This window comes from Myxine glutinosa, chromosome 8, assembly GCF_964187855.1.
Source record: "Myxine glutinosa chromosome 8, kmMyxGlut1.1, whole genome shotgun sequence".
NCBI classification, from domain to species: Eukaryota; Metazoa; Chordata; class Myxini; order Myxiniformes; family Myxinidae; genus Myxine; species Myxine glutinosa.
In genome coordinates this window covers 82494639-82519156 of record NC_136268.1, presented here as the reverse complement: position 1 = coordinate 82519156, position 24518 = coordinate 82494639, and the positions used below count along the sequence as shown (strand labels likewise).

The window sequence follows — 24518 nt, the reverse complement described above, 5'->3', positions numbered from 1 at the left end:
ATCTTTGGCTAACAACTTGTTTTGAGCATAATCTAGTGGGTTGTAGCTGAAGAAGTATATGCACAAATTTTCTAGAGACGCCAAGTACAGGAAGAAATCTGGCTGCTTCAGTGAACGTGTGAAGTTAATCAGCGCCAACACTTGCCTCATGTACATTCGTGCCCATTGATACATTGGGAATTTACTGTGGCTCCTGTCAAAATCACTCAGCTGCTTTTCCAAGTTTAGATGTTCAATCTCCATTAGAAGTTGGCGACGGGCTTCCTGAATGCCTACCTCTTTCTTGTTTGCTTCTATCAAGTTATCCATACAGGCAGATAGAGCTTCTACAACTGCAGGCTTCTCTTTCAGAAATTCTGAAAGCCAGAGATCAAAGAATACCTCTAATGTGAGCTCATGAGCTTGAACAGCACGATTGTGGTGATTCCCATTGAGTATCTGATTTACTGTCACAGTGCTGTACAGATCCTTGCTCCAAGCTTCATCAAGCCCGCTGTGCTCAACAGTCCTCCCAAGGCACCTTAGTGCACACAAGACAGTGTGGAAACCACCAGGGCATACCATCCATTTCCCAGCATATTGGTCATGAAGATATTCTAACTCTAGGGCCCTCTTGTAAAGATCCATGTCAAATGTAACTAAGATCGTTCCAGTGTTTTCTGGACACACAACACTATTGAGGTACGAAAGCTTCTCAAGAACTGTCACCAGTGTTGTCCACTCATGAGCTGGTGCCTTAATGATAGGCATTGTGTGATCTTGATCAAGGTTGGGTGTCTTGTTCTCTCCTGGAGTGCACACACGAGAATTGTATGCTGACCAAACTGGTATACCGTCTGATGTCTCTTCATGGTGCCTCTGTGAATACCGTGAAAGTAGCCATGCAAAGTCTTGCTGTGTTGCATTAACAACTTTGTCTTGATACTGACCAAGTTGAAAGTTTTCATAGCGTGGACTTCTACTTGGCTTGGGGTTAGGGACGAAGACGACATTGGAAAAAATGGAACCAACTCAGGTCTTGTTGCCAAGGGTATATAGATGCAAAAAAAACATTGGTTCCACTAGTGTAGCAAATTTTGCACTTACATATAATAATTCTACATAACACCATGTACTACTGGCGACTACTCTCTTGCAGCTCCTAATTTAATGCCTCTGAGGCCTACGATTGCGGATTATGAAACAGAAATGTTTCACACCTTTTACCTATAAGAAAACAATTTGTATCGTCCACATTAAGAACCAAAAGGACTTGAATTAGCCTTTTGGGTGGTTTCGATCAAAAAGCTTCCTTTTTAAACCTTTACACTTACATATAAATTATAGTCCTCAACAGCGATTTTTTAAAATAAAGAAATACACCTTTTTTTACTTATCTTACTCTTCCGTCCAGTGCTTTCCTCGACTGCCGCATCCAAGAAGAGCATGTGTTAGGATTCAGCTAGCTTGCAATGGTGTCAGGATATCCAGTAAAATTCCTTTAAACATGTTATTTATACATTTCCCTTCCACTCATTTTTCATCACTATCTTTAATACTAAAATTTTATTTTAGCTGTGATTATTTTGATTCATTCTCCTATCTAGAGGCTCAATCAGCACCCACGTTATTCAATAAAGCATCTCGAGTGATCTTGTGATTTCCGGGATTTGAATGCAAAAAGCTTCCAATTCTCGGCCACATCGTCCTAATCCACAATCATCTCCCACCGCAGGACTACCTGACCGATCTGATCACCAATGAAAGTATCAATTTCTTCCGCCGCTCACGCAGAGCCTTCCCAACTCAGCCCATCCTCATGGTGCTGAGTCACGTGGCGCCGCACGGACCTGAAGATGTTGCGCCCCAGTACTCGACTCACTTCCCCAACATCTCGTCCCACATGTACGGGCATTGACCGGTGGAAGCAAACATTTCATAAACCTCCATATTTTTTCGGCATGGCCTTCAAACTTCACTATGTTTCATCCAGAGCTGTTTTGTGCTCTTTGTCAAGCACCATCTCCTGCTTGTTTCATTCTGATATTACTCTTTAGAGACTTGTATATGTCCCAGATGACCTCCTAACAAGATGGCTTGTGTTGTCCTCAGGGATTTTGAGGTTTAACAAGTTTGGGATTATGTGGTTGTGAAGGTTTTTTTTTTTTTTTTTTTTTTTTTTTGTATACAAGATCGAGGCTCGTGAAAGAGCGAACATTAATCACACAGAAAGACAAACCGACACATAAAACATATAACATCGGGAGCGTTAGACAAGATGGGGAGAGAGGGGGAAGGACACAAACACAACATTTGAGAGCAGGGACCGAGACATGGAGACATGGAGACATCGAGAGATCTGAGAGAGGGCGAGGGCTTTGGGGGGGGGGGGGCATGGGAAGGGGGCGGTGGGAGAGGTATAAAACATATGGACACTGCCAGGACTTCCAGGAAAGAAGTTGGAATTTCAAACAAGGTGGATCTGGGGTGAATTAGCGGGGGTAGAAAAGATCAAGGTTTTGGATGGGGGAAGATAAGAGATGGTGGTGAACAGCTGTTTTAAAGACCTGGAGGGAGGAGTGGGATTGAAGGGAGTGAGGGAGTTTGTTCCAGAGGCGGGAGAAAAGAGGAATGAAAGAGTGGAGGTGAGCAGAGAGCCGAGATTTCGGCAGTTTAACCATCAGAGGGTTGCTGGCAGATCTTGTGCGACCTGTAGGAATATTTGGGGGACAGAGCACAGAGAGAGCTGGGGGTGCAAGGCCGGAGAGGAGTCGGTAGAAGACAGAAAGACCACCTACCTGCCTGCGGTGAGTGAGTGAAAGGCCCTCAGAGATAGCTTCATCGCGGGAGATTCCAATAATTCTGAAAGCTTTGGTTTCAACAGCGTGAAGCCGAGCTAGGTGTGAGGCAGGAGCACCGGCCCATAGGGGAGAACAGTATTCCATTGAGCTGCGGATGAAAGCCTTGTATGTGGTGAGGAGCTCAGGTGTGCCGAGGAAGGACTTCGCACGACGGAGGATGCCCAGTCGGCGACTGGCTTTGGAGGCCAGCTTGGAAATGTGGTTTTCCCAAGAAAGGGAAATTATTAGAACCTAAGTATTAAGAAATCACCTTGGTGATCTTCCTTTTTTACAAATGAGATGAAAGATAGGTTACAAACAGAATATTTAAACATTGTGTAGTGGGCCTACACTTTGTTTCCTACTTTTTGTCCTACTTTTTTGTGTAGTACTCCCCTTATTATTTTGTGCACAGGGAAGGAGTGGAGGAGATGGGATTCCTTGAGAAAAAAAGTTTGTTTATTTTTTATACAAGATCGAGGCTCATGTAAGAGCTAACATTGATCACAAAAAGACAAATTGACACATAAAACATGATAAAGGGAGCGGGAGAACAATGTGGAGAGCAGGGACATCGGGAGGTCTGTGGGAGGGAGATGGCTTGGGGGGAGAAGGCATGGGAAGGGGGGGAGGGGTGGGAGAGGTAAAAAAAAAACACATGGACACTGCTAGGACTTCCAGGAAAGAAGTCGGTATTTCAAAAAAGTGGATCTAAGCTGAATTAACAAGGGTAGAAAAGATCAATGGTTCTAATTACAATGTTCAATTACAAAAAAGGTTCTAATTACAATGTTCAATTACAAAAAGGTTCTAATTACAATGTTCAATTACAAAAATGGTTCTAATTACAATGTTCAATTACAAAAAAGGTTCTAATTACAAAAAAGGTTCTAATTACAATGTCCAATTACAAAAAAGGTTCTAATTACAATGTTCAATTACAAAAAGGTTCTATTTACAATGTTCAATTACAAAAAAGGTTCTAATTCCAATGTTCAATTGCAAAAAAGGTTCTAATTACAATGTTCAATTACAAAAAAGGTTCTAATTACAAAAAAGGTTCTAATTACAATGTCCAATTACAAAAAAGGTTCTAATTACAATGTTCAATTACAAAAAGGTTCTATTTACAATGTTCAATTACAAAAAAGGTTCTAATTCCAATGTTCAATTACAAAAAAGGTTCTAATTTCAATGTTCAATTACAAAAAAAAGGTTCTAATTAGAATGCTAATTATTAGTTTGCACATAATGTCCATATATTTTTCCCTATCATATGCTGTCATTGTGTCCCTCTTTACAGAACTCCAAGCTATAACAAGGCTCCAAACCCTGATAAGCACTGGATTTTACGTTACACAGGACCCATGCTGCCCATTCATATCAACTTCACTAACTTACTTCATCGACGCCGCCTGCAGACCCTCTTGTCTGTTGATGACTCTGTTCATCGGGTGTGCATCAGCACACATTGTATTTTCTTTTCCGACGACGTTCGAGTTTGCAATGACACAGATACTGCGCAACCTTTGTGATTACTATGCTTTTTCTGTGCAATGACAGATTTGCAGGGAGCTGGAACGTGCCGGTGAGTTGGAAAATACGTTTGTGATATACACGTCGGACCACGGGTACCACCTTGGCCAGTTCGGTTTGGTTAAGGGCAAGTCCATGCCCTACGAATTTGACATTCGTGTTCCTCTCTATGTACGAGGTCCTGGAGTTGTTCCGGCATCTGTGTGAGTGGGAGTGGGTGGGGGAAAGCAGGGGGATGGGGACAGTGCTGGGGAGGGTGGTTGGCTGTGGTGGAACACTACATGGATTTGGTGAAAAAATACTGCACAAAGTGCATTTTTGTCGTCTTCCATTGGCTATTTATGATTACCCAGGTCAGCCGCCATATTGGCTGGACCCGCTAGGGCCTATGCATAAGCCTCACGTCCCCATGGCCAGTGTACCGCAGATTGCATTGAACATTGACCTGGCACCGACGTTGCTTGACATGGCTGGTGTGGAGACCCCACAAGATATGGATGGTCGATCTTTATTAGGCTTGTTCAAGCGTCCAACTCTACCACGTGAACGGTACATGTGTTTTATACTTCTCCCACCCCTCCCCCCCTTCCCACGCCTCCTCCCCCCCTTCCCACGCCTCCTCCCCCAAAGCCCTCCCACAGATCTCCCGATGTCCCTGCTCTCATATGTTGTGTTTGTGTGCTTCCCCTTCTCTCCCCATCTTGTCTACCTCTACCCTTATTATATGTTTTGTGTGTCTGTTTGATTTTATTTGTGTGATAAATGTTAGCTCTTTCACGAGCCTCGATCCTGTATACAAAAAAAACAAACAAAAAAAAGGTTGCAAGTGCAAAGTATTCTTCAATGCCAGACAATATTTGCCAAAGTTTACGAGTATTGGTATTTCACCTGCTCATACCTTGCCATGTTAAAGTAGGCCAGAGTGGCACAAAATCTCACACATCTGTCATAAGGCACACTGTGATACTATAAGCTGCTCGATCAATTTATGTTGTCTGTGTCACATTGTTCTAGAAAAGTGACCTGCGGTCTTTGTGTGTCTTTCTGGATGCTGTCCGGGCTGTAACTTTTTTTTACGATTTCAGCTTTTGTCATCAAATTTTCAACATTTTGATATGATATTTAATATGAGAATATACAACAACACAACATGCATTTTAAGGCCATTTTCCCTGCTAGAGCGGGGGTTAGCCTTGCGGTCCCCATGACAATCCTCTCCATTTTGCCCTATTTTCTGCATCTCCCCTTGTTAACCCCCTTGCCCGCATTTCTTCTTCCACCATCTTTAGCCAAGTCTTTCTCGGTCTTCCCCATCCTCTACTTCCTTCTACATTCATTTCCATCACTCTTCTCAACCAGTCACTTTCATCCTTCCTCAACACATGACCAAACCATCTCAACCTGTTCCTCTTCACAGCATTAATCACAGGCTCTATTCCCATCATCTTTCGCAATTCATCATTTGTCTTCCTCTCTCTCAACGATACACCGCACATCCATGGAACCATTCGCATTTCCACCCTTTCCAGCCTTCGTTGCTGCTCTACGTTCATTACCCATGTCTCGCTCCCATAAATCATAACACTTCTCACACATGCAGCATACACCTTTCCCTTCAGCTTCAACGACACTCCCCTCCTCATCAGCACGCCACTCAGTTCCCGAAACTTCTTCCATGCACATCTCACTCGAGCAACCGTTGCCTTTGAGAATATGGAGAATATGACAATATTTAATATTTAATATGGAGAATATTTAATATGAGACTATGGAGAATACAAATTAATAATTTAGTGAAAGGGTCAATGGGTCAAAGGTCAATTGTCTTCACACATGTCTTCACATAAAATCGTAGTTTTTCATCCGATTGACCTGAAATTTAAAGAATTTGCATATTGGGTCAGATAATTGGTTCACCAATCAAAAGCTAAAAGATGATTGGTTTTTTAGATCAAAAGGTCAAGGCTGGATAAAATTGTCAATTTTCACTTTGTATTTTTTTACCTAAGCCCACCGAAGGTTATATTTCTTTTCATCGAAGAGGAAACGTCATTTTTCATAGGTTATATTTTCATCCCTGTCTTTGTTACTTGCAAAATCGAAGATTTTTCAATTATATTGTTCGGTTGCGTTTGTTATTCTGTCTGTCTGTCTGTTTGTTTGTCACTCGCCTACAGGTCACAATTCTAAACTGTCATGAAACTTCACAAAGATGTAGACGTCGTCACAATTGAGAAGCCTATTGATTTTGAGGTCAAAGGTCATCTGGACGTCACATATCTAAAATCGCCATTTTCCATCCGATTGACTTGAAAATTGAACAGCATTTGTATATTGATTCAGTAAATTGGGAAACCAACTATTTTTGAGCTCAAAAGGTCAAAGGTCAACTCAAGATCAAACTTCCAAAATCATCAATCCTCATCTGAAAACCATCAATTTTCATCAGATTGACTTGAAAATTATACAACAATTGCACAGTGCCTCACTCAATTGGGAAACCAACTATTTTAAGCTCAAGAGGTCAAAGGTCAACTCATGGTCAAACTTCTAAATCCATTTTCATCTGAAAAATCATCAATTTTCATCCTATTTTCATGAAAATTAAACAGCAATTAGATAGTGTATTGCTGATTTGGGAAACCAACCATTTAAGGTCAAAAGGTCAAAGGTCAACTCAAGGTCAAACTTCTAAAATCTATTTTCATCTGTAAAATCATCAATTTTCATCCTATTTTCTTGAAAATTAAACAGCAATTACAGTATGTATCGCTGATTTGGGAAACCAACTATTTAAGGTCAAAGGTCACTTAATGTCAAAGGTGAACTCAAGCTCAAACGTCTAATACCAATTTTCACCTGAAAAATATTCAATTTTAATCCGAGCTTTGATTTAGATCGTCAATTTGAATCTTAATGTAATAGCCAATTTGATGTATCCATGACCACCTTTATTTTTTTGGATTTTGCAACTACCATGCTCTGCATGATGGCTTCTTGTTACTTGCGAAAATCGAAGATTTTTGAGGTATATTGGTTGGTCTTGTGCGTTATTACTTGGCAAAATATATATTTTAACAAGTATGTTGATCACTCCGGTTTGTGTGTGTGTGTGTGTGTGTGTGTGTGTGTATGTGTGTGTGTGTGTGTGTGTGTGTGTGTGTGTGTGTGTGTGTGTGTGTGTGTGTGTGTGTGTGTGTGTTTGTCTGTATGCTCACTTGTACTTGCCTACAGGTCACAATTTTAAACCGATCTTCATGAAACTTCACCAAATATTAGAGTTTGTGGTCCGACAACATCCTATGTATTTTTGAGGTCAAAAGGACAACATAGGTGAAACCTGTCATGTCAGGTAAAAATGTGATACTTGAGAACAGCTGAAGGAATTTACATCAAACTTGTTTATTTTTAGGACAGTGAACGATGGCATCTACCCGTTGTGGGACTATGCGGAGGCATATTGGCAACAGTCGCATTGTTCTAGTTTTAGTAATTCTTCTCCATTGAGAGATAGGACCAAAAACGACATATAGCATGATATTTCAAAAAGTTGAGGATGGATTCAGACAAAACGTGGTGGACAGGTTGTGTGTGTGACCAGGACAAAGAGATTCGATTTTGCTGAAAATCTGAATATGGATTGTGATATGAGATTTATTTAATTTTTAAGTGATTCTTTACCATCAATTGAGAGATGGAGCCAAAAACTATATAAAACATGATATCTCAAAACGTTGTGGATGAGTTACGCTATGACAAAACTTGGTGGATGACTTAGTTAGGTGACAAGAACACGACGATTAAATTTTGGTTCATGTCCGACTCCAGATCCAGCCTCTAGGTGCGATACAAAATGTAAACTAACCGGGCATGGCAGAAGTATTCTCTCTAACCTTCTAGTTTTTAGCTGTTTTCGTCATGTTTAACATAAGAAAGTAGAAGAAGACAAAGAAGACTTCTGACGCGGATGCAGACGGGCTTTGCATTTTCAGGTGCTTTCTAGTTTGTTATTTTATTCTTGAACATCAAGCTTTATGCCAGGTTGAATCCTCTAGTTACAATTGCGTGCGGACTATGAAGATCCCACAGTGCCTTTCAGAAATACCGAAGTTGGTCATTATGTACCGACCTGTAACTCTAGCTGTATTACTTTATGGAAAACATCTGTAAGTTATGTGAGATACATCGTAGGGGAGCAACACCTAATGAATGTGACACCTCAATAACGTTCAGCCAAGGGACAGACAAGACAAGTTTCACATATTATGTTTAACAGTGCACGAATAAAGAGAACAGAGGAAACGTCAGGGATTTGTAGAAAGGCTCAGTAATAATAAATGTTGCAAGTTGTTGTACTGTGTTGTTTTTCTTTGAGATTAGGCATCCGTGCGTGGCAAACTTTAAAAGCCTCTTCACAGCTGGGATATAGTCATCCAGCCTTGAAAACTCTTTTAGGAAGGTAAAAGGTAGTTGTTTTTTTACAACCACAACAAGCAATGAGTGAATAAATTTGCTTATGCAGTAATCTATGAATCTGTTTCACGTGGTACTGAGTGTGAGATCAATTATTCGTTAATGTCCATGTCTCATTTTAAAGATTTTATGTGGAAACTATAATATTTCATTATTTGGCTTTAACATATTAATTTACAAACACACACAGACACATCCGTGATTATACATACACATTCATGAACCGTTGTTATTGTACCAGGCCCATGCCTAGGTGGGGAGGGGAGGGATAATGGGGATGGATTACCCTTCCTAGGTATAATTTAGCCCCCTCTAGATTCTGACCGACCAAAAATAACAAAGGTTAGCATGATGAAAGTCCTTCAGCCTTTTGCATGGACTGAGGCCAGACCATGGCATGGTCTCGGGTATAAAACCAAAACATTAATCTGAGAGAGAGTAATTGAACGTTATAGTTATGTATAATATTATATATATATATATATAGATATGTAGATATATATTGTTGTGGATCCCGGGTTCGTCGACGTACTAAGGGGTGTTTAAGCCCTGCTCCCCCTCGAACTCCGGGTCTACGAGGCCGCCAACCACAACTACTAAACTCGTGGTCGACAGGTTGCTAGGCAACTCCAGCCGCCGAGCCCGAAGCTACGTGTGGAAAGGTTAACGGTCACCACCTGAATACCTTCGGACACACGCAGCCGTGAGAACGGGGACTGAACCCCGCACGAGTCACGCTGATTCTTGACGCCCGAGCGGTTGTGCGTCGCGTGACCTGCGCCGTTTAGGATATCGAACCCGATCGAGCGGTTTTAATTCGGGGCGATGCTAGGTCTAATGGGAAAGGACAATGACGGCCAGGTTGGAAACCAAACACAGTATTTATTCACAGTATTTACAGAACATGGACAAAGGGAAGAATCTTAACGGCCTTACCTATGTTCCCAGACAAGGGCCCTCATTCGTTCGGGGGAGTGGGGAAAGAGGGTAATGCGAAAGAAGCACGGCCGCTTCATGCAGCTCGCCCGGATGGGCTCGGTCATGCAGCTCGCCCGGTTGGGCTTGGTCGTGCAGTTCGTGCGGATGGGCTCGTTGGACGGAAGCCCCGAGAATCGCTCCAATCTAGGACACCACAGCCGGAGATGATCGCGGCAGGGACGACGATCAATAACGTGCACGTAGCAGCACGTAGCAGGGACCAGAGGAGCATGCAGTATGCATGAGCCAAGCGAGTGAGGGAGAGTATAGCAGGAGACCAGCGTGCACATCAGAGAGAGACCGTATATCAGGTTCTGGGCCGGGTTTTTATAACCCCCCCCCCCCCCCGAAACCCCACCCGAATGTTCCATGGGCCTCAATTGGCTGCCTGGGGTCGCGTGTCGTGACAGCCCCTCATTGGCCACTCCCTTGGCCACTCCCTTTAGCTCCTCCTTCGGGCCTGCAGGGCCTGGCCTATTCCTATGACGAGGCAATTTAGGCTTCAATGAGGCCTACTATCATCCTGCTTGCCTCAACGCATATCAACGCATACTAACACTGGAAAGGGGACTATGCTTTACATTTAATCAGAAATAACTAACTATAGGAGACTAAATGTTGTCGTGTAACTAACTATAGGGGGGTTGCCTTTATTCACAAAACCGCAACAATATATATATATATATATATGTGTGTATGTATGTGTGTATATATATATATATATATATATATATATATATATATATATATATATTATTTATTTATTTATTTATATATATAAATATGTAATCTGAGAATCTATATATTTGTAATATCAGGGATGGTGTATTTAAAATTTTTGGACGATTTTGTCCTGCTTTTTATCTTCGGCCACCACATATCTCAGATATATCAACTCCGGGATAAGAGGGTAGAATGTTATTGACCGGCTCCTTCCTCATGTGTTCTCGCAGAAGCACCATTGTCTCTAGTTGTTTTGATGCTTTTTTTTTTTAAAGAAACGCCCCCTCTTGAGAAAAAAATACCCCCCCTCCCCCCAGAACGCTTCAGCTGACTACAAGCCTGGATTGTACATGCACATGAATCGTGATCACACACAAACACACGCGTATGCACGCACACCCAGAGTTGGATACTTTGAGATAACAAGTTTTGAGACAACTTTGAGAAAACTATGACCTGTTTTCTCAACCTGTGGCCCAGATAAAAATGCAATCTTGCACCTTGTACTCCAATGTTTTTAGGTCTTATCTCCTTGCTTCTAGTCCATGCCTTTCTGAAAACTTTTCACTTTGTTTTGAAGGTTTCGAAGCCCACACACCAGGCGAACCCTACAATGGCGAGATACATTTCTTGTGGAAAGAGGGTGAGAAATATACATGGTTTTTCATTGAGGGGTGTTGTATTATTAATCCATGTTATATTATTTGCTTTATGATATTTCACAAAATCATGACATAAAATAAAATCGTGACAATCACCTCGTCTCATGTCCACAAACCACAAGTGCCAACCATTTTTACTCAACAAATCACAAGCACCACCCTCGGTGGTGTAATGCTTTTGGCATCCGCTCCGAGTTTGGGAGGTTGGTGGTTTGAACCCTGGTTGAGTCATAGCAAGGACTTTAAAAATGGTACGAGATGCTTCCTTGCTTGACACTCGGGATTTAAAAAGGAAAAAGCATGGCGAAAAAGCAACCATAAGTTGGTAAAAAAAAAAAAAGTTGGCAATAATAGTGCAAGCTTTGAAGGACTTAATGGCCTCCTCCTGCATCGAAGTTTCTTGTAAGGAAACTCGTATAATTATTAGTTACTAGCAATAGGCATCCACAACCATCCTTGACCATGTTGTGGAATGTCAACTGAGGCCCTCTTTTTTTTTCTTTTTTTTTCTTCCACCCTCACTTTTCACCTTTATTCGCTTTTAAATTAGTTTTCTCTGCAACAACTTGACCGATTGATACGAAACTTTCATCATAGAAGCGTCTACCCATGGAGAATGCTTGTACCAAGTTAGGTGATGATTGGATGGAAAATGTGGCCAGCATTCCAAAAAATCCGTTTTCTGCAGGCATAGGCTGCAGGGCGTTTCAAGTATCAGGAATAAACAGCCTCGACTATTCTATGATGCAGTTGAATATGAGGTTCAAACAAATATAACTTCATTTATGGCTCAAACTCAACAACAATATCGTATTCGGTCATGAAACATCAAATGCAGAGCCGAAAATTTTATTTTCTGGAGGAGAAAGTTTTGCTATATTTCTTGTTTAACCTATAAGAGCACATTTTCACATTAGGGGGGAAAGAAAATTTAAAATCTAATTTATTTCTTATGAGAATATCTCTTCTTACTGTGATAATTATCCATTGTGCAAATCATTCATTATTTGGGTTGAAAGGTGAGATATTCATCTTTGAGCTGTCAGGCCTGTATTTGATCTCTAACCCAACTACGAACTACCCTTCTAGTGCTTCACAGGCAGGGCATTGTATCAATGAGGAGGTCATCCTTTACAGGGATGTTAAGCTGGCCGTCCCGTTTGCTATCATTCTCTGTTAGTCTCATAATGACTTTTAAAAAGACAAAGCTATTTTTCCAGTACCTCGGCCGCTGCATCAGAGGCCTAGCTGTCCTTCAATAACGATGCAGCTCGTAGACCAAGTTGGAAATTTAATCTCATTTGAATACACATTTTCAAGGAAGAAAGATTTATTGGTTAATTTGCACACACATTCAAGTTTAACCATCAACATTTACTTTTGAGGATATGAATAAATAAATGATGAATGAATAAGTCATCCTGAACAAATTCATCCTGTATTTATCTCAGTGCCTGTTCAGACAGTGTTCAAAAGGCTTGGGTAATTATGTTTGCTGTTGGTTGCTCCAGTCAATTTTGAGATTTCCATGATGATGAGGCTGACCTTTGTAAGCAATCAACTTTTCCCCTCCCTGAATTGGAAACAATCTCACTGTTACATGGACTCTACTTTTCCACTTCAGTGTCACATTTCTTCCCATTCGCCTTACCATCGTCGGCTTCCAAAATTGGATTCGAAAAAGGAAAATAACGATATTCTCACCTTTTCTGTTCCCAGTGCTGTGCTGTAATGTATTTTGTTCAAATGTTGACACATTTTCACAGAAAGATGCGAGGGAAGGAAAGTCGGCATGAGGCTTCACTTGCCAAGCATCCGAAGGCGGAGAGGGTCCAGGAGCTCTGTACTCATCCACAGTACCACACCCCCTGCCAGCAGCCTGGGCAGGTGATGAGGAATTGAGAAAGGTTTGGGGTTGGGTGTGAAAAAATCAAGAGCACAATTTCACCGCTTTTTAATTATTATTATGTTAAATGAAAAACAATCCTCGCGAGTGCTGGTGGTGTCTATGCCACAATCATCATTTATTTGTTATATATTACCGAGTCTGGTTTTTTGAGCAGCATGCATCATTTATATTCTTGTCCAAAGTTTGGACAATATATCACCCATGTTATGGACCTTGACAAGTTTATATCTATTTATTGATTCTCCCTTTATTCTTCATGTTTTAGGCAATTTTAAAAGTAGGTACGTTCCTGTATGCCTGCCATTCCTTTCCACATTCTCTCTCTCTCTCTCGCTCTCGCTCTCGCTCTCTCTCTCGCGCTCTCTCTCGCTCTCTCTCTCGCCCCCTGCTGGACGTTGGTGAGTCGTGCATGGGTGTGGCATCATGGTGGCTGTGCATGTTGAGCTGAGTTCTCTGTCGTGTTGGTTGGTTTTCCTATTCCCCATTTCCCTCCCTTGTGTCCTTGTTTATGCTTGTAAAGTTTCCCCTGTGTGTCCTTTCATTGTTGAGACAAGAGAGAGGGGAAGAGTGCACACAGTAGGTGGTGTTCGGTTGCCTTTTTTCGAACCTCCGGGTTTGAGGCCTGGCCTCCATTTTGCCGTGTTTTCCTAGTCCAGGCAGCTGTGTTTCGCTGCTCTAAACGTTTCTTGGACCTAGTCCATTAGTTTTGGTTTTACCTCCACTTGCCGGTTTTGCTTGTGGTTGGTATCGTTTTGTTGATTTCTCACCTTTTATTTATTTAATTTACATTCGCTACGGCAAACGATTGTTTGAGGAATAGCATGTACGAGGCGCTCACTCGCAAGCATGGGCTGGTGTGCGACCCTCCGAGTGAGGTAAAGATGAAGCAAGTGCTTCTAGCAATCGGAAAGAGCATCCACTCACATAATATCCGTGCAGCCTCTCCAATGAACAAGAAGGTGGTTGTGTTTGTATCGGAGGTGCACATGGTAACCTCTGTTGTGCAGCAAGGCCTTCTCATAGACCCCGACCTCTTTCTCGTGGTTTCCCCATTAGATACACCTGCAGTGAAAGTCAATGTGTCTAATGTCCCTCCCTTTGTTAAAGGTGAGGACTTGTGTGCTCAATTGTGAAAGTTCGGTCCGATCGTATCAAAAGTGACAATGGTGCCGATACACTCGGCAAGGGGTGAATTTCGACACGTGATGACTTTTAAAAGGGTCGTTTACATGATATTGCCCGAAAATGTGCAAAAGCTCAATGTAGTTTTGCATGTAAAGATTAACGGCCATACTTATAGAATGTATGCCTCCACGGACGTCATGGCATGCTATGGGTGTGGAGCTAATGGACACGTAAAGAGTTCCTGTCCCGGTTTGGTGGGATCATTTGAAAATCGAGACCAGGTGATTGCGGATTCTCCTCCCTCCCCACCTAATGGGGCAGATGATATTGTCGACTCCTCCCCACGACCGAATGGTGATCGGGAAACAGTTGACTCCTCACCCTCACCTACTGAGATACGTGGAATGGTAGACCCCTCCCTACAACCAATGGGTGAACGGGAAACAGTAGACCACTCCTCCCTACCTGCTGGTGTGACAAAAGTGGTTGATTCCTCTCCTACTGTACAGGACTGTACGGATGACAATATGGAAGGGTTCATAACAGTGGCTCGTAAAAAAGGACACAAACGTTCATGTCCCGTCGTGAATGATGCAAGCACAGTACAAAGTAAGGTACTGGTTGTGTCAAATGTGTCGCCGAGCTTGCAAGATGGAGCTTGTGTAGAGAATCCCTGATTGGGTGAACCGGAACCGGGTTTAAATCTAAGCAATTCGTTTGCACCACATGCCGAACTGTTTGATTGAGGGTTCTGAGTGTGATAGAGACATCGAGAATCCTCGTGCCTCTCAGGAGGACACAAGTGTTGATATTGATAACCCTGATGTCTTGCATGACATTAATGTAATGGTCACAGAGGTGGATGCAGGGATGGCCGGGTGTAATGACAAAACAGATAAGTTGGACAGCCCCTCAGAAGAAACCTGTAAGCCTACACGTTTCGAACAAAATATAAGGGATGATAAGAAGGAAGCTGCATGTGACGATGAGACTATTTGATGAGACAACTATTTGAGAAAGAAAAGATTGATATTTTCATGTTACAAGAGACACACATCAACCAATCTTGTGACGACGAGTGGCGCAGAATGATTAAAGGGTGCCATGTTTTCTCCATTGCGGTTGAATAAGCTAAAGCGGGGGTGGCAATAATCTTGCATCCTCGCCTTCAACCATCCGAGATTCACTATTGAGAGATTTGTAAGGATTTCTTGATGGTGGTGGTTTTTTTTAGCAGCAATCAAAAGGTTAGCATTATGAATGTGTATTGCCCCAGTGACAGCGCTGAAAGGGCTCTATTTCTTCCAAAATTAGCGGATTGTTTAAGCACTGTTGATTTGACTTGTTTAATTTGTATGGGGGGAGACTATAATTGCACACTCAACCCTCGACTGGACAGGAACACTCCTGAGCCACATCCACCCAGTGCAAAGTCCTTGGCACAACTTGTGAAAAAAATACAAACTTAGAGATGTATGGCGATTACAAAATCCAAACACCCGTCAATATACATGGGTGTGCTGTGCAAAAAACCAGTTGACCATGGGTCGATTGGACAGATTGTACGTGAACCAAGGAATGGTGAATCTGATTAAGAGAACATGTATAACTCCATCTGGCTTTTCTGATCACCATATGATTGCAATGGAATGTATGTTACCCTATCATTGCTGTAAGTCTGTAAGAGTGTACACTGGACTTTCAATGTGAAATTGTTACAAGATGAACATTGTAAAAATGCCTTCAGACTGGTATGGGAAGGATTAGAAAAGAAAAAGTGTTCCTATGTTAATATGCGACAGTGGTGGGACTGTACCAAATCACAAATTCAAATTTTCTGCCAACAATATTGCTCGTATGCCACCAGTAATACTCGGGGTTGATAAGTGCTCTAAAAGCAGATGTACTTAAATATGAACAAGAAGCTGGAACATCTTGGGGGAAGTGACCAATATCAGCAGCTGATAAAAAAAAGACCCTGCTGGTCAAAAAACGCGTGGCTTAAAAATGGATCACTCATTTTTGTTTGCAGTTCTTACAAAAGCAGGATTTGGAGAAAAATTCATTTCTTGCATAAAACTTTTATACAACAACGTATCATGCCTGCTAAAAATAAATAACAGTCTGTGTCATCCTTTCCCCTTTCAGCGTGGCATCCGTCAGGGCTGTCCACTGTCAGGCATGTTGTACACACTGTCCATCGAACCCTTACTGGCTCTCCTTCGTACCACCTTATCTGGTTTGTCCTTGTCAAACAATTCCAAAGTTGTTACGTCAGCATATGCAGACGACCTGTGTGTTGTGGTTAAAAACCAGGAAGATGTTTTTGAGCTATCCCGGTGTTTTGCCAAATTTGAACTTGCTTCATCAGCAAGAGTAAATTGGAACAAGAGCGTAGCTCTTCTCTGTACCCAGATACCCTATCTGCATCACAGGCTTCACATACGGTTCCCCCCCCACTCTTCCAGGAGGAATGTTATGGAAAACGGATGGGTTTAAATACTTAGGCATCCATTTGGGAACTACAAGCTATATGAAGAAAAACTGGGATGGTTTCCTAGATAACATTAAGCAGAAACTATTGTTACGTGCTCCTCCCCAAACCCCGGTCACGGTGTACCTCCGAGCCCGGAGAGGAGTCACGGCAGAAAGATGTGTTATTCTGTATGTCAAAGATCAATGGTGAAACCACACCAATTGTTGCCAACAAACAAGTATTGTATTAAGGTCACACAAGAATAACAGTACAATAACAATATTAATCAATTGTACAACCAATATATCATTCCTATGATGGTACCATCAGTTTCGTACAATATAACTCACTGTGCTCCAAGTGAGCGAAAATAACATTCCCAATGTCTCTGTCCCGGCTTCAAGCCAAAGACGATCCACGCTCCAGTGATCGTCAGAACGATGTTGTATCGAGACCAGAATCCCGCTCGGTTGACAGTCACACTGCCAAAGATAGGCAAAAGTGTCCTCAAGAGGCGGCTGGGAAATCACACCTTCGGGTATGGACGTTCAATGGCTCCCAATCGGCGAACCGCAAATTCACACTCAAAATCCACATTACACACACACACCAGGTTAATGTCTGGATGCGGTGAAATGGTTGAAGCGAGGTGAAAAACCTGGAGCGATGCGAAATCAGGCGCGAGGCAAAATGGCCAACGGTCCGTTCTCGAGACGTAACGGCACTCCAATGATTCTCTTCGGAATCAACCGCAAAACCTGTCACGCAGGTTTATCTGTCACAGCGATAACAACTCTGTCGCAGGAATCCCTTTCCCAGGAAACCCCAAAGTTCGCTGGTGACCCCCGTTCGCCAGCGTTTGCTCCAGACCTCCAAGCAGCTCGGCTCCTTCTCGGACCTCACTTGCTCCGCCTCTTCTTTTCCTCTTCTTCTTCCTCTTCTTCGTCCGGTTCCCGATCTGGTTTCCAGTTTCTTTTAAAACACTAACTTTTTTACCTTTTGAAAACAGTAATCTCTATTTCACTTAAACGATAACAATAATAGTACATGGAACCAAAAATGTTTACAGTGGATGAGAACCACAACAACGGAAGTGACGAATCCGTAACACTATCAAAGTGGAAAGGGATGCTCCATATCTTGTCACTTAAGGCACGGGTAACGATAATAAACAACCTGGTGCTTCCAATCGTATGGCATAAGATCATAGCACTCCAGCCTCCTCAAGCTCTGATCACCAACATTCAGAGGGGTCTAGTTGACCTTTTCTGGGGAGGCCACCACTGGATAAAGCCAGATGTGTTGTGCAGACCACATAATTCAGGTGGCCAAAATCTGGTGCACATCCCTAGTCGAATAATGGCTTTTCGGCTAATGACAATAAAACGTCTGCTATACAGCGAGGTTGTGCCCTGGCGTCCTCTCACGAATACCTTGCTCAGGCAAGTAGGTGGAATGGACTATGACCAGGAACTTTTCCTTATGGACTTGAAGCAGGTCGATAGAGCTCGGTTCCCTGCATTTCATCGGTCTCTCCTGAACACCTGGCAAGCTCTAGGAGTGCAGCAGTTGGAGATCTCTTACAATGCCAGGAAGTTTGTGCATGAGCCATTGTTCCAAAACTCATTATTTGCTGAAATATCTACCAGCCGAGCTTTTATGGAACATTTTACGAAAAATGGGATTAATAAAGTGCGAGATCTTATGGAGCTATCCTTGAAGCGATGGTTGCCTGCCAGCTCTGTTTCTGGAAAAATTGGCTTGCGTTCAATTGGAATAGTGGGCAGGGTCATAAGGATTGTATCCCAGACTTTTGTAGATTTTAATATTGGGTGGAATGGGGTAAATGAGGAAGTAGATTTTCGTTTAACCTTCCCTGAACTCTCAGTCACTGCCCAGGAACAACATGGTGTGTTTTCCTCTAACAGCGAAGAATCCGGTGTGTTCCACATCATGGGGAAAAGGGCAATGTATAGAATTTGTCTAGAGGTGTGCTTGTGCTTACCGGGCTGTGCAGCACCCTTAAGAAACAAGTGGAAAGAGCTTTTACCTGCAGGAGCATTTCTTACTCCAAATTGGGATGAAATGTACAGGTGTCCTACTGTCGGACGTACAGGAGAACTAAATTGGAGACTGGTCCATCACTCCCTGGCCACACAGGTGTTAGTTCAGAAGTTTAACCCTGCTGTGTCTAATTTATGTCCTTTTTGTGGTCATGTTGAACATTTGTATCTACGTTTATTGAGTGCAAGAGATTGTCATCTCTGTTTCTGTATCTGAGCCGAATCTTTTGTAAGTTCAAAATTGTTTTTTCTGTTACAATCTTTGTTTATGGACTTGCATGTAATACTAGGAAAAACTCTGTGATTTTGCTTTTGATTTTTTTGCTTGGAATTGCTAAGCTTGCAATTTATAAAACCAGAAAAGCCAGATTAGGTGGGGAAAAAAATGGAAATGCACTTTTTTGTTTTATAGGGATGGTGTCAGCATGTATAAAGCTCGAACATGCTTATCATGTAAACATGGGAAACCTTCTTGTGTCTGAAGAGTTATGGGGCATGGGGGGTGTTTTGTGGAAATACATTGGAAATGAGGTTGTGATTTGTATGTAAAGTGGAGTTGGAATACTTTTGGTTTTATACTTTTATAATAAAAGGACGCAAAAGTGAACGTCTCTTTCTCTCTCTATCTCTCTCTCTATCTCTCTCTATCTCTCTCTATCTCTCTCTATCTCTCTCTATCTCTCTCTATCTCTCTCTCCCTCTCTCCCTCGCTCCCTCTCTCTCCCATGATTTGATGATTCCACATGACAAAATAACATGAAACTTATTAAATAAAAATTAGCCTTCTTAGTGACAAACACTTCTAATTTCACATTTTTATTGTGTGTGGTCCATCTAATTCTGTAGTCCAGCGCAGTGAGAATGAAAATTATTTATACACCGCCTCAAATACAAACTCACAATAATCCAGGTCCGACCGACCCCTCTCCCATGTTTGCTGGATTTCACATCAGAACTTAAATGTATTTTAAAAATTAAGCTTTTTAGTGACAAATCGTTTTAATTTCACATGCTTATTGTCGGGTGTGGGTCAACCAAGTCCGTAGTCCAGCTCGACAAGAATGGAAAAGGGATTACACATCGCCTCAATATTGTTTCCCTGTGATACTTCATTCACTCTTTTACCACAGCATTCATTACCTATACATAATTCTGAGTGAGTATTTTTTTTATAGTTTGTACTTTTTTCACTTCTTAGTGACAACAGTGTTGATTTCACATGTTTATTGTGTGTACGGACCATGGAATTCGGTAAAGTCTGACGCAGCGAGAATGGATTCACCGCCTCAAAACAAAACTCGCAATAAAACCTCAGACCATTGTTACCTTGTGATACCTCATCCCTCTTTTACCACAGCCTTACCTTTAGATACTTCTGAGTGAGTATTTTTAGGTGATTTCTTTGAAATAACCTCATATAGTCATTAGTGTCCCGGAGTCCAGCCGTCTGTAGGTTAGTTAACATTTGACTAAAACATATTTCCCTCACAAACTACCTAACCGATATGGACCAAATTTGGTATGATAAATCAGAATATTAAGATCTCATGGGGTTGTACTCCCCATCAGGATGCGCCTCCTATAAGAGCCTGAAAAGGGGGGTTTTGCCTCAAATTCGGGTACCGTAATTTATTTCAAAATTTCTCAGAAACCGTGGGGAAATAACCAACCGTCAGTCCCCACGGGGATATTTCTATAGTTTGTACTTTTTACCTCCACCATGGAAGGCGGATGGAGGTTATGTTTTCACCCCTGTCTGTCTGTTTGTTTGTTTGTTTGTTCTTGGACTGTGAACAGGATATCTCAAAAAGGTATGGATGGATTTGGGCAAAACTTGGTGGAGAGTTTGTGTGTGTGACAAGGACAAATCTATTCGATTTTGGTGAAGATCTGAATATGGATTCGGATACGAGAATTATTTAATTTTTAAGTGATTCTTCACCATTGAGAGATTTGGTGAAAAGCGATTTTATAACATGGTATTTAAAAACGTTATGGACGAGTTAAGAATAAACTTGGTGGACGAGTTGCGTAGTTGACAAGAAGAAGCCGATTAGAGTTTGGTTGAGGTCCGAATCCAGATCCGGCCTATCAGTGGGATACTAAACATTAACTGCTCAGCCTGGCAGAGATACGCGCTCTACTGCGTGCCGTTATAGTTGTAACATGTTTTGTACACTCACGTTTTCCCTTTATTTTTATTTTATTTTTTTGTATACAAGATCGAGGCTCGTGAAACAGCAAACATTAATCACACAAAAAGTCAAACCGACACATAAAACATATAATAAGGGGAGCGGTAGACAAGATGGGGAGGGAAGGGGAGGGACACAAACACAACATTTGAGAGCAGGGACATCGAGAGATCTGTGAGAGGGAGAGGGCTTGGGGGGAGGTGGGAGAGGTATAACTTGTATCTTTTTAACCTTGATCAAGGTTAACCCATCTCAGGGTTAACGTGGATTTTTCCAAAGGTATCACTGGTAATGTTTTAATTATCAGTCTAATTAAAATCTTTTTCAACACTATGTGCACAGTTGGTCAAAACATAATATGTGACGTCACATGTGTGTTTGACAGCTAATTGTGGATAAGACTTTTACAGATATTTCTGGGAAATTTGCTGAAGTTATATTTGCTCATGGTTAATCGCACAATTTTTCATGTAAGATTGTTTAAGCGATTGTGTTTTACACTTGTCTAACCATGATTCCAGAATGTTCAAGATGACACGTGAGCAATCTCTTGACCTTTGCTCCTTGTGACCCACAGCAGTGGCACTGCGTGGCTGGCCCCACGGGGCGAGTGCGCCTGCAAAAGTGCAGAGGTCAGTTACGAAGAAGAACTCCTCAGGATCGAGAAAGAAGAGGAGCCCATCGTGGAATTCAGCGATGTTCTTGTTCGTCAAGTCCCAACAAGCATAGGTGGACCACAGAGTCCAGTAAAGATGGCATCGGCCATGGACAGCATTCTCTTCACGGTGGAGGTGTGCATGAGATCAGGACCGGGGATAGATTGGATTAAAAAAAAATCTGTAGCTTTTGTCACGAGCCGTATGATGAAAACTCTGTCTTTGGAAAAGAAACAGGTCTCTGGACTTCCCATAAAAAGCAATCCTCTGATACCTTGTAATATAATATCTTAGAAGAATATGATTGGATCCCGCGAGGATTTTTTGTAAAGGTTGTAACTTGCATTTGGCTTTGATTAATGACTCCGGTGTTGAGACTAATTTGTATAACCAGATGAGTGTTCCAGAACTATTCAAAGGAACATTGACAACAGAACAAAGACAGGGACAAATGCTAATCCATTACCCAAATGTATCGCTTACCCAAATAGATTCCAATTGCACAGAATAATTTGAGAAATGTCATCAAATTGCCCTTTTTCCTATTTCAATCTGAACCAAGGTTGATTCTACAATATAACATAAGCGTTAAAGCATGAACTACTTGTCGCTTTGAGATTCAAAAAGTACCTTAGTTACCATTTTGAGCATTAGAATATAGTGCTGTACTGTGGGATTGATGGCATGTTAATTCCTGCCTCTAGAACAAACCCAGGAATGCTGACGGACATGAAATTGCATTCGTATTGGTCTCTGCATGAGCGCAGCTTGAAATTACTTTTTGTCTCATAAGAAAAAGGTTTCGCACCACATTCGTAACTGTGCTACTATGGCCATAGCAGCTTGTATGCTAAAAATGGGGATTCCTCCCACCCGACGTACTTGTATCATTTGATTGATGGACAAAGGACAAGCGACAGGTTACTTATAGCTTCATCCCATCTTTGGAAAGACAATATATGTCACAAATCGATAGACTTATGCAAGAAACCTCAAAGTGCATTATTTTGCCTTTCTCGCTTTATTACGACGGCTAACAGATTGAAGGCGGTCAATAAACCGGTGACATAACGTTCCAAGAAAGAAAATTCACACGAGTTGCTGAATGTTACAAGGCAAGAGGTGACTGTAAAATCTGTTATACCTGACTCCACAGTAAAGGACCTGTTTGAATACTTATTGCTTAATGTAGAAACATGGCCAGGAACATGAACTCAATGAGCTGGAGCACATGATACCAGATGGGTAGCTTATGGACATATGTATGTTATGAAGCTAAGATGGATGAAACAAATACCCCTGATAGGCTCATTGAGATTCTACTCCGAACCGTATGCACCGCAAGGGCTCGAGGACAGAAGAGCTCGGCAAAACAATGTGCTGGAGGTCATGGCGTTCCGAAGCAAACACTCAGATTATCAATGATCCTGACAATATCCTCATGAAAAATATAAAGACTCGTATGGTAAATGTATTTTTACCATTTATAAAAGTCCATTTTTGATTCTGCCATTCAACTTGCATCATATAAATCATCTACCATGTAAAACACAATATCTGTCTGTGTGTTTGTACTCATGCCTGTCCCCCTTCGTAAAGACTGGTCTTGTAAATATCCTTCGTAAAGACGATTTGAGTCTGGTTTTAAAGGCCAATCTTTTAACAGGAATGTGTCTTCACTACCATCAATTTTTGAGGATAAAACAAATTCGAAGAACATTTTCCATAAAAGAGTAATTATGTCTCTAATATTGGAATTGTTGACGGTGGCTTGCAAACCGAGCCTCAAGGGCGGTCTACAGAAGCGTTTCGTTTAAAATAATAAATACAAGGCGCAGGGAGGTGAAATTCGCTGCACGTGATGTGCAACGTGTGCAAAGTAAAATGAATGCTCATTTACATCCATAGGATGTCTAATAAATAAAGAAGATACAGGTACACCTGACACTAGGCTGAGGCTTCAGACTTTGTCACGCTCACGAGGCTGCACCGTCGAATATACTGTTCCAACCTGTCATTTTTGACGGAATTTTATACTAGCTAATTTATAATTTGTGTTAAAAAAATAAAATAAAGGAATTTTGGGAAATTGCATGCTTGATAAGATGGGGGTAATAAGTACCTGGCAGGAAAGGTGTGATAAGATGAGGGGCAATAGAACCCCCACCCTCACTTTATAACTGATCTTCGATCCTGGTTACATGTTCAGTATCATGAACGTCCACACCAGAGGGTACTCGAGCTGACAGTCAGTGGAGCAGGCAATTTCTAAAGAAAATGATCTGTGGACAGAACAAGGAGTGACTTGATTGTGTGTTTATAAAGGGTGAAGAAAAAGTCACTATGCAGTTGCATACTGTGATCAGTACACTGGAATAAATGGAAGACTTGCTTACTACAGGCCAGAACTTAACATTTTTGTATTGCCCTTCAACGCAAGTGATCAAACTGTCAACCATCACCGCTAAGACCCTGCTGACATGATAACATCTTTGTTGCATAGAGATCTAAGCAACACTGCAGAACTCTACGCTGTCATTGATGGGTGCAAATTCCCGTGTTCCATAATCTCGAATGTCCGGCAGAGTATTTAAGGTTTTGTTTGGCAAACACGAGATCTTTAACCATTCACCATATGCTAAAATCCATGGGGGTTAAGTTAGGGGACTGCAGAGGCCATTCCATACTTCCCTACTGAAAAATCAAATTATTTGGAAGTCTTATAAATGAAACAAGCATTCTGAGTATTGCGCTGCAATACATGTCCCCTACCGGCAGTCTGTCGTCCGGAAAACTGTTGGGGAAATTACCAAAGTTCAAAGTGCCATAACTTTGTCAAAAATGATCGAAACGTCGTGAAGTTCGGACTTGATCTGTAACTTATCATGAGGAAACCATGTACC

General features: G+C 41.8%; 1 protein-coding gene across 1 annotated transcript in view; it reads left to right on the top strand.

Moving 5' to 3' along the window:
- The window catches only part of LOC137432640 (extracellular sulfatase Sulf-1), a 199824-nt gene that overhangs the window by 102673 nt on the left and 72633 nt on the right, over positions 1-24518 (top strand). Inside the window, exons 5-11 of the mRNA XM_068124726.2 lie at positions 1715-1884; positions 4123-4273; positions 4383-4558; positions 4773-4904; positions 11110-11172; positions 12958-13078; positions 21537-21750. Of these exons, the coding sequence (XP_067980827.2) occupies positions 1715-1884; positions 4123-4273; positions 4383-4558; positions 4773-4904; positions 11110-11172; positions 12958-13078; positions 21537-21750 (1027 nt within the window). The remainder of the gene's footprint in view (positions 1-1714; positions 1885-4122; positions 4274-4382; positions 4559-4772; positions 4905-11109; positions 11173-12957; positions 13079-21536; positions 21751-24518) is intronic.